The 17,507-nt window shown below is 41.4% G+C and overlaps 2 protein-coding genes and 1 long non-coding RNA gene across 3 annotated transcripts in view; 1 reads left to right on the top strand and 2 right to left on the bottom strand.

Annotated features, from left to right (window-relative positions):
- The window catches only part of LOC138758990 (DNA ligase 1), a 45,929-nt gene extending 37,402 nt beyond the window's left edge, over positions 1–8,527 (bottom strand). Inside the window, exon 1 of the mRNA XM_069928715.1 lies at positions 7,974–8,527. The gene's annotated coding sequence lies outside the window, so the exon portion shown is untranslated. The remainder of the gene's footprint in view (positions 1–7,973) is intronic.
- A 190-nt stretch (positions 8,528–8,717) lies between these two features.
- On the top strand, positions 8,718–14,535 carry oaz1a (ornithine decarboxylase antizyme 1a). The gene is given in 6 exon segments (XM_069928709.1): positions 8,718–8,947; positions 10,556–10,613; positions 10,615–10,701; positions 11,126–11,298; positions 11,563–11,648; positions 13,690–14,535. Coding segments are annotated over 6 exon segments (645 nt in total). The 5' UTR covers positions 8,718–8,837; the 3' UTR covers positions 13,821–14,535.
- Positions 11,054–11,933, bottom strand: LOC138758988 (uncharacterized). The gene is made up of 2 exons (XR_011354568.1): positions 11,815–11,933; positions 11,054–11,698 (listed from the first exon to the last, which is right to left on the bottom strand). It is a non-coding gene; the product is annotated as an uncharacterized lncRNA (long non-coding RNA).
- Positions 14,536–17,507: the final 2,972 nt, after the last annotated feature.

Genomic DNA, 17,507 nt, shown 5'->3' with positions numbered 1-17,507 from the left:
TCACTAAAATCAAAACGTTTGTCTTATTTAAATATTGTGAGAGAAAACTAGAGAGAATTATCACTTTTTATTTTGTCTTCTTTGAAATTAAAATGGATGGAAGATTTCAGTAAATTTTGTTTGTACTCAGCATCTGATACCTCTCATGTCCAAAAAGGGCTCTGATGGTTTCCAGATGTCCCGATATTGCTTTTCCAGGGTCGCAAAGTCCTGCTGAAACCTTCTACCACGTTGGTCAATGACTGCACCAAAATCAACGGGGAAGACGTCCAAGTGCAAGTGCAGAAAATGAATTTTCAATGACATGTTGCATTTCATGGTTTTGTAGGCGTGAAGCGTGTTAAAAATCTGACAGGAAATCACAAAAATAGGTTATATCTAAAAAAGAGCGGTATGTGATAAGGACATTTTAAGGTGATTTTTGTGATCAACAGCCCAAAGTTCATAAAATACTGCCAAAAGCATTGAAGAAGTGGTACAGTATAATCTCAACTGGACTGCCAGGAAGGCATAAGTTTAAGGTGAAAGGGGGAAGATTAAAGGAGATTTATCAGTCAAGTTTATTTTTATACACAGAGGGGTGAGATATGCAGACAGAGCAGATATGATAGCAACATTTAGCAGCTTTTTAGACAGGCACTAGGAACAGTCAGGGGATGGAGGGATATAGATCACATGAAGGCAGATGCAATGTGGCATCATAGTTGGCAGACATCGTGGGCCGAAGGGCCTGTTTCTCTGTGTGCTGTTCTATATTCTATATCTCAGTCCTGATGAAATGTTGACTGACCCACAGAGTTCCTCCACCAGCTCAGTGAAAAGTAGTTGGCCCCAATGCCATGCTCTTTCCTTCATATATGTTTGCTCTTGATGGGCTTCATCAATTTTTGGATGGTTTCTCTAGTTATTTATGGTTTTACTGGCCTCATTAGGGTTGCTTTAATTTCACCCATATGCTTTATATACTCCAAAGCTTCTGGCAGTACGAAACTCTTCAGAATCAGAATTTATCGGCATGAACATGCCACAAAATTCTTTGTATCATAGTTCAAACATTTATATAAACCACCTTATAAAATAAATAAATAAGTGAAAGTAAGCATTGTTTGTGGCTCATTGTTCATTCGGGAATCTGATGGCAAAAGGGAAGAAGCTGCCCTTGTGCTGCTGAGTGTTCACCTTTAGGCTCCTGTACTTTTTTCTGGAGGGTAGTAGTAGTTATACCCCCTCCATAAATCTTCGTCCACGAAGCCAAGCCAAAGAAGAAAGAAAGAGTAGTAGTGAGAAGAGGGCAAGGCCTGAGCGATGGGGCTTCTGGCAAATAAAACTACACGATGATAGCACAAAACACACCGTTGGGCCAATACGCCTGCCTGAGGATGCCTTTGGAATTTCCTCAGCTCCAGAAGTGTTCCGCAGGACAATGGAACATAATAGAAGGCATAAATGGGGAATGTATGTACATGGATGGCATGATCCTATGGGGACCTGCACAAAAACAACACAATGAAAATGCTACAAGGCATCCAGAAGTATGGATTAAAGTTAAATAGAGAAAAATGTCACTTTGGTGTGAAGGAAATCACCTTTCTGGGAGATAAGCTGTTAGAGGCAGGTGTAGAGCCAGACAAGAGCAAGGTGAAAGCAATTTTAGAGTTGCTCAGACCCAATGACAAAAAAAGGCACTGGTATTCATGAATGTATAGATTCATGTATACATAAATTCATACCAAAACTATCTTCCAAAACAATGAACCCTAAGAAAGTTGTTACAGGACAAATGTGAATTCAAGTGGACAGACAACCACGAAGAAGAATTGGGATAACTGAAGACCATTCTAACTACAAAACCAGTACTTTTGACATTCTTTGACGAATCCTGAAAGACGAAAATATCCTCGGATGCTTCAGAAGATGGAATAAGTGCTGTACTACTTCAGGCTGTAGGAGAAGGTTGGAGGCCATTAGCATGTGCATCAAGGATGACGACAACATCTGAATGTCGATATGTGCAGATCGAGAAATAGTGTCTAGGTCTGGTCTAGGGACTCGAGAAGTTCCACAGGGCAGACAGCCTGACAGTTGGGAGGAATTGTGGAGCGCCTTCAGCATTGGAGCCAAGAGACACTCTGGAAGAGGAAAGGAGGAAACTATTGTGCAAATGCATGATGCGAAGGGGCACCATCAGAAACAAGAAGAAGAAGGAGCTCTCTCTCAAAATGACGACTCAAAGAATTACCAAAATACAGAGGAAGAGGATGAACTGGTAAACGTTAATCCAGTGAGTAACAGCACAGGCTAAAGAAAAATATACTAATGAAGATATAATGAAAGTACTTCTATTGAAAGATCAGAACACAAATTAAAAAGTGGATCATATTTTAAAAGTTGTGACCAGGTTAAAGGGAAGAATTGGAACTTTAAATGAAAGAGTGATGGAAGGTGGATGAAAATGGAAAAAATGGTTAATGTGGAAAAAGAATTAAATGAATGGGCCACAGAAAATCAAAAATATGGGAAAAGATGGATCTTTAGAAAATTTTAGTAGATGCAATGATGTTACAATAGTGGGAATCGAAGAGAGAGAGGGAAGGGGAAATCCCATCCGCTTCTTTCAAGAACGGCTACCTAAAGTCCTGGGAGTACAAAATGTTGGAACCAATATAGAAGGCATATAGATCCCCCTTTTCACGTCCAGGAATGGATCAAAACCACATTCTATATTAATTAGACGCATAAAGTTCAAGGATTGTGAAAGAATATTAAGCGCTGCGGTGAAAAAGGTCAAGGAGAGAGAAGGAGAACCACTGGAAATTGAAGGTGAAAAAATATTTTTTATCTGGACATAGATACTGTGCTATTAATGCAGAGACAAGAACTTACTCCATTGAAGAACACCCTTTGGAATAAAGGTAACAAGTTGGTGTTGCGTCAACTAGCCAATTTGAAAATGATGATGCCAAATGGACAAAATCAGGTTTTTTTTTACTGACACTGAAATAGCGAAGAACTTTGTGAACAAGCTACCAACTTTGAAGAAAAATAAAAGAGAATGAGTGAACTTGAATTTTTAAAATTTGAATAATGATACTTTTTCTTCCTGTGTATTTGTTTGATAATAATCCTTTGGGAAAAAAAAGTAAAATTTTCTGTAATTGTTTTACCCAGGAATTAGGGAGATTGGCCTCCAGAATCTATACATACGTTAGTGGGTCGTTTCACTACTTGTATAATAGAGGGGTGTTTAATCTACTTTACACAAAAGGGAGGGGTTTTAACTATTCATTAATGTGCTTTTTTTCCTTTTTCTCTTTCATATCTTTTTCTTGAGAAGTGTCACTGGTACTGGGTCCTATCTCTGAAGAAAGGGAAATAGGTCTGTGAAGGGAGTGTGTGTTGTGTGGGGGGACAGGAGGTCAGGATTAGGAGTTCCCGGTGGCCAGGGGCACAAAGAACTCTGGGAACACACATGATTTCATACGTATTTTCAGCCTTTTCTGGTGCAACAGGGCAGCACAACCTCTCCATGTGGACGGCCTGGGTGATGGCCTTCTTCCGAACTATTGAACAAGATCCTGGCACTCATAGACAGACACAAGCCCTGTCTGATGATTGAGGAACTTTTTCTCAAACAAATGCCAGAAGACATTCTTTTGCTGCTTGCAGGTGAAGAATTTAATGACCCCCCCCCCCCCCACCCCGTCGCTTAGCGATCTGTGCTGATAAGTTGTGACACGCTAAGCAGCATGGCAGATCTTCGGTTGGGGAGTGATAGTGCCTCGGCAAAGGGCACAAACACTGCCAACTCTGGATAGTGGTGTGGTGTCAGTCTCAACCAGATGCAGCGCAGACAGAGCAGTGGTACTATTACTATCAGAGATGAGGAGCTGCAGCCCCCCTGCACGCATCCGGGAAATGCCAAGGCCAGCCGTCGATAGTGTCTGCGATGGCTAGCCACAAGAGCAACCTCCTTTTCCTGTCAGTTCTTGGGTTGACATTGGAGCAGAGGTTAGCGTATTTGCCTCCTCTAGCCTAGACACACATTCAGGAAGGGAGGGCCCTCCTCTCACCGCTGCCAACAACAGCAGCATCTGGACAATTCCACTTAATTTCGGCTTGACACTGTTCAGCTAGTCCTTCACCACTGCTGATGCATCACAGCCACTCCTGGGAGCTCATTTTTTGTGAGCACACTCCCTTCCCGTAGATCTCAAAGATCCCTCACCTTGCACCCCGTTCCATTGCACAGACCCCGCCTCAACTCGATGCTTTTGGACATTGAATACGCAGAATTCCCCAGCTTCTCAGTTCTCGGCGGCCCAACCAAAACATGGAGTATAGCACCACATTCCAACTTATAGACATCCTGCACAGGCTACCTCCGGATAAACTGTGATTGGTTAAGCACGAATTCCAACATAAGGAGGAAATGGGGATTGTTCGCTGCTCCGACAGCCCTTGAGCATCACTGCTACCTGAAGCGTCTGGAGAGTCAAGACCTTGTACGGGCTATTGGCGTCTGAATGACATCACTCCGGTTCCCCATGTACAGGATTTCTCTGCAATCCTTCACGGCACTAAGATTTTCTCCAAAACTGACCTGGTGTGCAGGTACCATCAGATCCCAGTTCATCCAGTTGACATTATGAAGTCTGCCTTGATTACCCCATTTGGGCTACTGAATTCCTCCGTATGCCTTTCAGTGTAAAAAATGTGGCCCAGACATTTCAACGTCTAATGGACGCAGTTACCCTGGGCTTGGATTTCATATACATTTATGTGGACGCCATCCTTATTGCCAGCTGCTCGTAGCAGCAGCACCAGGCCCATCTCCGTCAGCTATGTCAGTGGCTAGATGACCACGGGTTAGCTATCAACCTGGCCAAATGCCAGTTTGGCCTCACATCAATCGATTTCCTCGGCCACCGCATCAGTCAATATGGAGCAGTTCCACTACCTTCCAAGGTCAAGGCCATTTGCAAATTTCCGAGACTATCTACCATTAAACTTTTACCATTGTTTGTGCCAGGTGCAGCCAAAGTTACGCCACCACTTTTCAAACTCTTGTCCAGACATTGCAAGGAACTGAAATGGAATGACGAGGCTGCGGCTGCATTCGACACTGCCAAAGGTGCACTAGCAAGAGCCACTAGGCTCATGCACCCAAAGGTTGACGTGCCATCGACTCTGATGGTAGATGGGTCAGGCACTGCAGTAGGTGTGGTCCTGTAGCAGGTCATCAACATCATCTGGAAACCCCCTAGCTCAGTGGTTCTCAACCTTTTTCTTTCCATTCACATACCATTATGCCATAGGTATTCTGTTATTAGTAGCTTTAGTTGCCCATTCAGAGCTAGCTCTTCAGTGCTTGATGTCCTGTTTTGCGGAAACTGCCAAAATGTTTGGCCTGGAAGTCAGCCTGAAGAAAACTGAGGTCCTCCATCAGCCAGCTCCTCACCATGACTACCAGCCCCCCAACATCTCCATCGGGCACACAAAACTCAAAACGGTCAACCAGTTTACCTATCTCAGCTGCACCATTTCATCGGATGCAAGGATCGACAACGAGATAGACAACAGACTCGCCAAGGCAAATAGCGCCTTTGGAAGACTACACAAGAGTCTGGAAAAACAACCAACTGAAAAACCTCACAAAGATTAGCGTATACATAGCCATTGTCATACCCACACTCCTGTTCGGCTCCGAATCATGGGTCCTCTACCGGCATCACCTATGGCTCCTAGAACGCTTCCACCAGTGTTGTCTCTGATCCATCCTCAACATTCATTGGAGCGACTTCCTCACCAACATCGAAGTACTCGAGATGGCAGAGGCCAACAGCATCGAATCCACGCTGCTGAAGATCCAACTGCGCTGGGTAGGTCACGTCTCCAGAATGGAGGACCATCGCCTTCCCAAGATCGTGTTATATGGCGAGCTCTCCACTGGCCACTGAGACAGTGGTGCACCAAAGAAGAGGTACAAGGACTGCCTAAAGAAATCTCTTGGTGCCTGCCACATTGACCACCGCCAGTGGGCTGATATCGCCTCAAACCCTGCATCTTGGCACCTCACAGTTCGGCGGGCAGCAACCTCCTTTGAAGAAGACCGCAGAGCCCACCTCACTGACAAAAGACAAAGGAGGAAAAACCCAACCCCAACCCACCAATTTTCCCTTGCAACCGCTGCAACCGTGTCTGCCTGTCCCGCATCGGACATGTCGGCCACAAACAAGCCTGCAGCTGACGTGGACATTACCCCTCCATTAATCTTCGTCCACGAAGCCAAGCCAAAGAAGAAAAGAAAAATGTGGGTGGAAATAAAAAGTTTGAAAACCACTGTTTTAATTGTACCTAATTGATTCGTTATGTTCACAGTTTCATAACTCCAAAGGAAATAGGCCAATGACAATTTTTCTCAAGCATTTAAGTAACAATTGGATCTAGAGCAGTGGTTCTCAACCTTCCCTTCCCTCTCACAAGTGGACCAGGGTGATTTATGATCTTGTCTGCCTTTTTTAGATAGCACCTCACATCTTCACTGGATGGGATGTCAAAGTCAGTGATGGACCTGACTACATTTGTGAATTTCTGCTTTCATGGGCACTGGAGTTATCAAACCAAGCTGCAATGCTGTCAGTATACTTTCCACAGTGCACCTGTAGATGTTTGATAGATTATTTGACAACATGCCAAATCTTCTAAGAAAATACAGGCACTAGTTTGCCTTCTTCATGGTTGGCTCAATGCTCTGGCTCCAGGAGAGGTTTTCTGATATATGGACTGCCATGAAAGTCTGGGAGTAGAATACCCAATGGATTACGGTAATACAATTTTAAGCCTGCTTTCAGTTTGCTAGAACAATGATATCTGAAAAGATACTCCACCACGTGTTGGGGGGAAAATAAAATGCACACAAAATGTTCTAAATATTGTAACCAGTAAGTCATGCACAATTTACCTCAAACTTCCCATTGACAAGTTGTATTCCAATTTCTATATTATTAGAACACTTAAACAACCAATAATCAGGGTAATCAGTCACAGCCAAAGGGAAAGTAAAAACATGCCAATTTCTTTTCTGAATCCTTCATTTGGTATAAAAATTAAAATTGAAGCCCTGAGAACACAGCTCATGGAAATTAGGCAGATATTTGGAAAGATGCAGCTGTGGAAGATCTGAAATTTTAAATGCAAAGTACTCTAATGTCAGAAAAATGTACTTGGTACTCAATGAGGATACAAATTTATTATGTAAAAAAAAAATGGGCCCCTTTTGCACACAATGGCTTAATGTGTCTCTAAAACAATGGCAAGCTCAGGAAATTTACTTGAGCTGAACCTTTGAATCTTGAATGAGGTCACCAAAAATGAAATCAAATGAGAAATGAAAGTTTATTGCCATATGCACAAGTATGTACAGTGTATAGATGTCCCAAAGTTCTTACTTGGTGCATCCTTACAGGTCAAGATACACCAACAATAGTATGAACTAAATTAGCACAATATGCCATGATACAGAAAAAGAGATATTGAATATAAAAAGAGGTAAATAAATAGTCATGGTTGGAGTTAGTGCATACCAAATTCCTTGGAGTTCACTTATCTCATTACGTATGGTGTACACACATCTCCTCACTTGTCAGGAAGGCGCAACAATGGCTGAACTTCTTGAGAAGACTGAGACAAGCTACCATTATGTCAACCTTCTAGAGGAGCTCTATCGAGATTGTTCTGGCTGGCTGCATCACAGTGTAGTATGGTACTACAGAAAAATGGATCAGAGGTCAATCCACAGGACCATAACACCACTCTGCCCACCCCCATCAACGTGATCTACCAGCATTGTTATCTGAACAAAGGCGTTTAAGGCAGGGGGATCAAGATCTTCACAAGTCCAGGTACAACCTGTGGAAGGCCCATCCCCGAAGCAAAGTGGCAATTCTGAAGTAGTGACGGAGACAGATACACACCAGCTAGGACAGGGGGATTTTTTGACCCTCTCCACTGCAGAGGACTGGTACGTAAAGATATACAACCAACGTTCCGGGCCTTCCCTTCTTCAGGGATGCTCAAGCGCCAGTAATCCAGAAAATTGAGGGTCCAAGTCATGGCCACTCTGCGGGAGGAAAGTGCCGGAGATCCTACGTGTGGCCAGGTTAGAAAAGCTGCCTCCGGGACCCGAGCCCAATTAGTGACCCTGATGGCGTGGGCCAAGGTGTGGCGACTGCTGGGAGTCCCCACTGCCCCTGCGACCTCAGTGGCCCACATCCCAAAGGAGGCCATGGTCATAGGTTACTATTACAGTTTTGGTCACACACAGGTCCTCCTTTGGAAGGCCCATCCCAGAAGCCACTTCCGGTTGCCGAGAGGCCCATTTGATCATCGGTTACAAGCTGGCCTTTGCCTTGAAGTAACGGGATTTCCAAAACCACGCTTAGGCAGCTTTAACTTTGCAAAAAAATAAAACTGAATTCCACTTATTGATCAGGGAATTATCCACAATGCCCCGATCACGGCACCTGCGCCAGGCTTTTGTTTACTGTTTGTTTTTTTTTAAAAAAACACGTTTCGATGTCCCTCATGCTGAAAAGAATGGAAATCAAACGAAATTCGTTTAGAAAAACAATAGATTTATTATTTTTGAAGGGCGGGAGGAATCCGCGATCACGCCTCCCATGAGGCGCCGCGGCGGCCGGGTATAAAGAGCCTCGTCCTCGCAGCGCGGCGTCACAGTGAGGCGGCCGGCCCGACGTGGTGCTCTCCCCCTATTCAAACGAGGAGCCGGCCATCACACCGCCTTTTAGCTGGTGTCCCGTGGAGCAACCTAAGGCCGGATGGTCAAGATCTCCCTCCAGCGCATTTTGAATAGTCACTGTTTTGCTAGAGAGAAAGAAGGAAACAAAATGCCCTCCATGACGTTTAGTAGTAAGACTAGTACCGAAAGGTAGGCGCTTCTTGCATCCAATACAGCGGGGTGGTGTCGGCCTCAGGCCCTCGTTCCCAACGCGTTTCGTTTTAAAAAAAATCTACCCCCCCACCACTGGGCAGGTTAGGTTATATATATATTATTTATTTTTGCTCCCAGGGAACTTCAGCTAATTTTTTTCTCTGCTGGGCTCCGGGAAATGGGCGGCGCACAAAATGGCGGCGGCTGGCCTGGCGGAGAGGGGGGCGGAAGGGGAGGGCGGCGTTTGTGCCCCCCCCCCTCCCTCTCGATAGACAGGGGGGGGGGAGGGGGGTGGGGGTTGAAAATTCCCCTGGAGGCCGCGTCTGCTGATGCGACGTGGGCGTGTGGGCCGGGATCCAGAAGGAAGTGACTGCTCGCGGCCGCCTTGGGTGCCTTTTATCGATAAGCCTCGTTATTCTCTGCTGGAGCTGCATGTGGCCAGTCCCCCAGATCATGGGGGGGGGGGGGGGGCATGGAATAGATTCACGAGTCTCCGAGGTCGCTGGCTGAGAAACCGCTTCCCTCGGGCTGACTGACCAAAAGAGATGCTCACGCCGACCATCTGACATTGATATTTATGAAGCATTTATTTGTGTGTGGACTTGTCTCCTGCACGCAGACGCTGCACCAAGGGCTGTTGGGTTGGACGGAGTCTCAGATGGTTGAGCATTTATTTTGGTGGTTCAGCCTGTGGGAAGAAGTTACTTCTCAGCTTGGCAGTGTGGGCTCTGATACTTCTCTATATTAAATGTCAAACATTTAAATGCCAGGTTTTCTTTTAAAGTTTTTTGGGATGGCTTTTCTCTCCACTTCTGTCCTGACACCCCACCCTAATTTAGATTGCATTCTTTCTGATCTGGGTGTACAATGCTGGATGAGGTTATTCCCCAAATCATTTTTTTTTAAAAAATCTGGCATTTAATAGATACAGGAGTATCAGAGCCAGCACGACCAGGCTGAGATGCTGTAGCTTCCCACTGGCAGTTAAAATGGTGAATGACCAAAGGAACTGCTCACACTATTCACCCTTTGGGCTTTGGCCATTTTTCACCTTTCATAATCACTGTGGACTGGGTTCATGGATAAACTATAGTACAAGCCAGCCGTTGTATTTATTGTAAATATGCGTACTTGTCCGGCATGTGTATAGTTTGTGTGCGTGTATTATGTTTGTCTGTGTGTTTTGCACTGAGGATGGGAGAATGCTTGTACAATCTAATGATAATATACTTGTTGTATAATAAAGGGGTGAAAGATAAAGACTGATAATTATATACATTTTGGACTAGAAAAAGGATTTTAAAAATAAAATGCCTACACCTGGTTTTCATTTGAGGCAAATGTATTTAAATTGGTAAATGGTATGTAAAGAATTAGCTTTCTGCTTGTTTTCCATGGAAAAGTAGCATAAATTCAAGTATTCATTTGAATAGGTGTTATTCCCAGTGCCAAATATCAGTGTAACCCCTGACTGGCTGAACTGAAAAGGGAATTTCTTGGCAGATAGTGTTATTGCTGGTTTCTGCCAGAATTTTCAATTGACATTAAGTTTTTGGAGTTTCAGTCTGCTTGATTCCAAATGTTAAATGATTGCTATTGTTCCAGTTCCATGCTGTCCTCCACTTCCTGTCGTAACCCTGGTCCGGGGCCTCTGTGGTGCTCCTGATGTCCCTCACCCACCCTTGAAGATCCCAGGTGGGCGAGGGAATGCTCAAAGGGATCACAATCTTGCAGCTAATGTACTGTATTCAGTAAGTATTGAGTTTTCATGCTGATCAAAATTTGAAACTGAGCTTCAGAAGATAAAAATGACAAATTGTAAAATGGTGGAAATCCTGTGGCATATTCATTATTTTTCTTCATGAAGAAGATTACTAATTTTCTTAGTTTGAAAAACAAAGTTAAGCAAAAATTTCAGGATGCTCTCAGATGCTGTTTAATGCAGAAGATATTTTTTAAAATACACGAGGTTCTTAAATTGAATATGCATATCATTAGGCTTCTGATTTTTGGTGAAAGATAAAACAACAAATTTTAAATGATTACATTTGCAAGTTAATTAAATGAGGAATATAGGAATAAAAGCTCATGCCTATTTGGCAATTTATTGGTGTGGTGTTTATTTAAGTATATTTTCAAATTGTATTTGAATATTGTGTATAACTCTTACTCCAGGATAACCGGCTGAGTGTAACCGAAGATTTGAGTGCAAGCAGCAGGACTAAAATTCTCAATTTCCAGTCCAAGCTTACTGATGCAAGAATTGCTCAGTGGAGAGCAATCCTGAACGACAACAATCTGTACATTGAACTCCCAAGTGGAGCATTGCCTGAGGGAAGCAAAGAAAGGTACGTAATGGAGCTCATAAAGTGAATCGCCTTTACTGTTGATGCTGGGTCCATTGTCCAGTGCATAGGAAGACTATAAGACTTGTGGGGGACTTCTACTTTTCTACATTTATCTTTAATAGGGCTGTTGTGATTGTTGTTTAATTGAATTGATCAATTACTGTATTCAGTTTGTACTGCAAGAGCAACTGATTCTGGGGCCACGTTGTTAACACCTTTTGTTGATCAAATCCTAACTTTATAATCCATCAATTTTTTTTCCAGCTTTACTATCCTACTTGAATTTGCAGAAGAGCATCTTCATGTTGAACACGTGTTCATCTGTTTCAACAAGAACAGGGATGATCGAGGTAAAATGATGACCTATGCTATTCTCAATTAGTGTTGCTTTCATCTAGCCCTGTAAGACAATGATAGCAATAATTGGATTGATTTTGAGATGTTATGCTTTTAAAGGATTGCAATCAAATTTAATTTCCAAGCTAGTGAATATCTATTTAAAAAAAATAATAATACCAGGAAATCGGGTATTGTGAAGTTTCATGCTGTAGTTATATTCCGCTGCTGCAACCAATGGAAAATACTGATAGCAGTTCATTTTGTAGCCGGATCTGTCAAATATTCCAGTGCTCCACTAACCTATCAATTGAGAGGACTTGTGTGAGTGCAGTTAATCTTCATGGGGCTGGTATTCAGCGAAGGTGTGTTGAGGAATACAAATCAGCTACAAATTTGTTTGCAGCTTTTATGGAAGGATGGGTGAAGATGGCAATTAAAGAATGCTGTTTGAATTCTTGGGACTCGTGAATTAAAGAATGCAACTTGAAACTATTGCGTGTTTTAGTCCCAGTATATAATGAAGGTTGAAACTAGTTAAAATCTACTTTTATAATGCTATGAATCGGCACATTCTTTCATGCTCTGACTGTTCTAGTTTGATATTGGAGGTTGAAGCTCAAGATTGAAAAATCTGCATAATCATCTCATCTACTTTATTGGACTAGGAAAAGTTGAATCAGATTATTAAACTTTTCAATTTGAATTCTCATAAACCCATGGGGTTTAATGGACTACCAAGGTAAAGACTGCACTATTCTTACCTATTGCTGAGCAGTGACAACTTGAAAAATTAAGGGTAAAGATTGGGTTTGAATTCCAGTGCTCCAAACATAATCAGGCTGTATAATAGATGATATGTGTGGCAGTGAACATGGTTTTGCAGATTTTAAAACTGAAATTTTTCTAAATGAAGACGATGGGCTTCAAGGAATTGATACTTGAGAACAGTAATCTGATTATAATGCAGAAACAATGAGAATCTGTTGTATGTATTTTAGTCCAAATTTCGTTATTAGAAATTTGCTCCAAGATAAATTCTACACTTGGCTGTCCAATACTGAGGCACCACATTAACTTTGACTCTCGACCCATAACATTACATGGGTTTAAGTATCTATAACTGAAAGGACACACATGCATTCAATGCACTAGGTAACAATAGCAAGAAAATAAAACCTAATGCAGATGTTAAGCAATCATTTGAAGCTGCAGTTTTGATCCAGGTAACTTGCAAACTTATTGGGTGGGCAAAAAATGCAGGGGCTCGAAATGTGCAATGTGAGAAAAAGGTTGGAAGCACTCAGCAGTTCGGGCAGCATTTGTGGAGGGTTCAAATTTATTATCCAATTGTACAAGTACAAGCTGATAAAACAGTGTTCTCTGGTCCTCGATGCAAATACAGAAAGTTGATGCTTTTGGAAAAACACCTTTCTGACCAAAGGTTTTCATTCTGAAATATTAACTCTTCAAATGTTACCGGATCTGCATGTTTACACCTTGTTTTGCTGGCCTTCCACAGTTAGACCAACAACCCAAAATCACAAGATTAATAATTGAAACACTAATTCCTTGCTCCTATTAAATGAGCTGAGCATTGGATTAGTTGTGAGGAAAAAATTCTTTGGCCCTATTTGATATAGTTTTTCAAAGTTTCACCACTGATCTATTGCGAGTGATTTTAAGTGGTGTTGAAACTTCAGTGTGCACATAGTTTCATGGTAATGTGAACCATGGAACTATCAAGACTGCAGAATTCTGAAAAATACATTGCTGTCATGAACTCTACTCATTCAAACACATTTTAAATGTTTATTCATAGCACTGTTTATAATTCATTTGGGCAGTTAGAAACATTTACCTTTTGACTTGTTATAAATTTGCCCCTGCTGTTAATTGATTTTTTTATTGTAAATTCTATAACTAAATTGGGCTCTACATGGATGCCAGAGATAACCTGTTAAATCTCTTCAGAAGAACCCTACTTTACTAGGTATTTTGTGACACTTAAACTACCCTGTCTGCTCATTGATTTTGATTATTTTTTAATTTCAGCTCCACTACTTCGCACATTTAGCTTTCTTGGCTTTGAGATTGTGAGACCTGGACATCCCCTTGTCCCCAAAAGACCAGACGCTTTCTTCATGATGTATACATTTGAAAGAGACTCATCTGATGAAGAATAAATGTGTGCTTTTTATCTTTCTGCTTTCATGTTCCGGGGTTTTATTTTGCTTCACCCATGAAGGGTATTGGTGAAATTCTCCTATCTGGCATTGCAGCCTCGGGAAAATCCCTAAGGTTCAGTGGTTGGTTAGATAAGTTCACTTGTACTGCATCCCTATTTGCATGTTATGATTATAGAAAATAAATGGCTCGCCATGATTTAACTGCATAATTTTTTTTAGTTTTGAAGCTAATCTTGCAATAATAAAATTTATTTTACTGTGAATTGTTTATGTTGGACAATGCAAAGTTGCTCACCTGCAGATGCATTGGGTTGCTAAAATAAATTGAAATTGGCATTTTGGATTTCATTTGATTATTAAAAAATAATTTCAGATGGTTATCTTTCTCTAAGAAATCTTAATCTTAAACTGGACTAACTTGTCTTGTAACCTTATTCATCAACTTCATGGATTTGCATTGCATCCTAGCCATTTTGTTCATGTTTTTATAGGTAGGGATGATGCTTTTAGTGGGGTGAGAAGTTTCCTGGTTATAATTCAATTTGGTCTGTGCCTTGACATTGTAAAGCTGCAACTGTAGGATTTGAATCCAATTTCTTGACTGCCACTTGTGTACCAGAACTATTTTTAGATCTGTTGTTTCTGCTGATATGTTCAACCATCATGCCAGTGGCATTAGTACATCACAGAAAATAAATTGGAATGTAGATGAGTTGGACTCACTACTTGGGATTCTTGTTTTTGCTGTTTACGTGAGTGACATTTCATTTTGCCCCAAATCAAACCTAAATGTAAACTTTGGCAAGGTTATTCCAATGACTTTTCAAATTGCAATACTAAATTTATAGAAAGTTTTCTGCATTACTCCACTAATGAATAATCTTGATTAGTCAGACCATTACCACCACTTTCCCTGCAAGTCTCGTCAGTCTGACTTCAATATTGCCTTTCTTCACTGTTGAAGTTAAATCTTGAGCTTCCTTTGACAACCTTAATAATGGACATCAAGAAGATATATGGGTAAACTATCATCCTTCAAAGCCATTTCTTCCCACTTTGATTCTATATCAAAATTATAATCCAGTAACAAATTTTAAGTTTGATTGTTAGACATCAAAAATGAGTGCTGTTTAGGATTGTGGGATATTCTTGTCACTTTTAACATCTTGCACTTACCCCAAATACTAATAGAACCATAGAACACTACAATACAGAAAACAGGCCATTCAGCCCTTCCAGTCTGTACAGAAACATTCTGATAGTCCCACTCATCTACACCCATTCCATAGCCATCCATACTCTCCCATCTATCTAACCAATTTATTCTTAAAACAAGTGAGCTTGCATTTACCACGTCAGATGACAGCTTGTTCCACACTTTCACCACTGAGTGAAGAATTTACCCCTAAATCTTTCACCCTAAAGCCTTTACCTCTCGTATTTCTCCTAGTTATTTTGAATAATAGGTTAAATCTCTGGCTTGATGTAATTTAGTCTTGGAAGTCTAGCACCTTGTTATTGTGATTATTGGCACATGCCTTGTCAAGCCCTGCAAAAATGTATGCATTTCATTTGAGTGATGTCTTAATTTGTTTCATACTTATGCAGAAAACCTGCTTACCCAGGAATCTGTCTGGTGAGCCTTTGCACTCACTTCATTATGAATACATTTTAGCTTTGCTGTTAATGTTGGCTTATTTCAAATTGATTGTGCCCCTGTGGACTAAATTCTCTCCACACTATCATCATCGTGCCTTGGGCATAAGTGGTTAATTTCTGATCTCTAGAAGTAAAATACGAAAATCCGTTGACTGGTGGAAGTAAAAACAATGCTTCAGAAGCTAAAGTCAAACCGTGCTTGGGTGCCTGCCTACATTTGCTCATGTCTTGATGAAGGGCTCAAGCCTGAAAGGTTGGTTTTGTATTTTTATCTTTGCTATATAAAATACACCAACTGAGTTTCTCCAGCATTGTACTCTTTAATTTTTGATCTCTGGCTGCCTTTTTAAACTTTGTAATCATTCACAAGATGTTAATATTATTGGAATTTGTCCATCGTATTTGTCAATGTAGAGTTGCATATGGTTTGAAATGGCAGATTTTCTTCCACATTGAAAGTTGACCCATATCAAAGATTGAACCTGAAGATTTTGTTAATCAAGTAATTGAACGTTTGCGATAACTGATCAAATATTTGATTATATATTCACCCTGGTTTTAAAAAAAAATGTAAAAACTAATCTCAAATTATTAGTCCATGAAGATTAGAACCCCCCCTTCCACTTCCGCAAGATGTGCACCATTTCACTACACTTCTCTGCAGGGTCCAATTGCTTGACTGTAATTCCCCATAGCCCTTGGCACAGGTTCAATAACCTGCAGAAAACTGGACTGGTATTCTGAGGTCTGTATCCAAAATGGCAGCACCCATAGTTTACAGCAGGACACAGGAAGTGGCAGATTGGTGAGGTAGCAGAGTGGAGAATACCCTCCACTGCCTTGAGGTCTGTAGAAAAGAAAAAGCACAATAGGGCCAGGTCTGAGCTGCAAGAATGCTATGGCTAGGGTGGCTTCTGTTGCTATACAGAATGCACAGCCAAAGGTGTCTTGTGGGGCAGGTTTGGTGGTTGAAAGTGTCAAACCAGCATGGAGGAGACTAACTTCCAGGAATTGGGATCAGTATTTATGTGGATGTAATGAAAAGCCAGCCTCCCAGTCTTCCTAACTGTTTGAGAACTAGGGAGTGAGGATCACTGCAAAGCCTCGAGCTCGGGTTCATAGGCAGATAATATGCCAGGTCCGTTGTGTTAATGCCTCTGTTACTTGGCATTTACATCACACAACTGACCAGTTTGCCCCACAGATAAAACTAGTCAGGCTTCCCAGGGTTTTGAAATACATGGGAAATGGTAAATTCCACATGGTTAACATAGTATTTTTTACTATTAGTAAAAAGGTAAAAAAAAATAAAAATTTCCCGAGTAATTGCAATTTGTCATTTAGGACATCTAAGAAGAAACTTGCAGTTTGCTTTATCTAAATTTATTGAAACAAAATAAACAACCATATGAATACCCAACTTGGCAATGCTACTTACTGAATTTCTCAGTTAGTTGACCCTGTAGCTTTCATTGTCTCTGCACGTGACAATAAAGACAAAAATAAAATGTCACCACCTAGGTGGTCATTGTGTGATTGTCCCATCAGAGATGCTTGCCTAGTTTGGCATAGTTGTGTAATAATGAAATTATTTTTAATTTGGGATATACTGCACAGTAATAGGCCTTTCTGGCCTATGAGCTCATGCCGCCCAATTAACCCCTGATAGGTTTTGAACGGGGGTGGGGGGGAGGAGAACCCACACGTAGGGAGAATGTACAAACTCCTTGCAGACTGCTGGATTGCTGGCACTGTAACAGTGCTGCGTTAATGGTTATGCAAACCATGGTGCTCAATTGCAAATACTTAACATGGGAAATCAGAAAACATACCAGTCCATGTAAAGATGGGGCTTTTATATACTTATTCTGGGATTAACCCTGTGCATTTTGGAATGTATACATAGCAAATGAAAGCCTGCTTTATTTTCTGGGCTACATTCTGTAAAATTTCCAGAAAAATACTAAGATCTTGAAAAGTACAGATGTGCAGTTCATGTTTGTTATGGCTGATTGAATCCATTGA

The sequence above is a fragment of the Narcine bancroftii genome, chromosome 3 (assembly GCF_036971445.1).
Source record: "Narcine bancroftii isolate sNarBan1 chromosome 3, sNarBan1.hap1, whole genome shotgun sequence".
In the NCBI taxonomy this organism is placed as follows: Eukaryota; Metazoa; Chordata; class Chondrichthyes; order Torpediniformes; family Narcinidae; genus Narcine; species Narcine bancroftii.
This window is presented reverse-complemented; position numbering and strand designations above follow the sequence as displayed.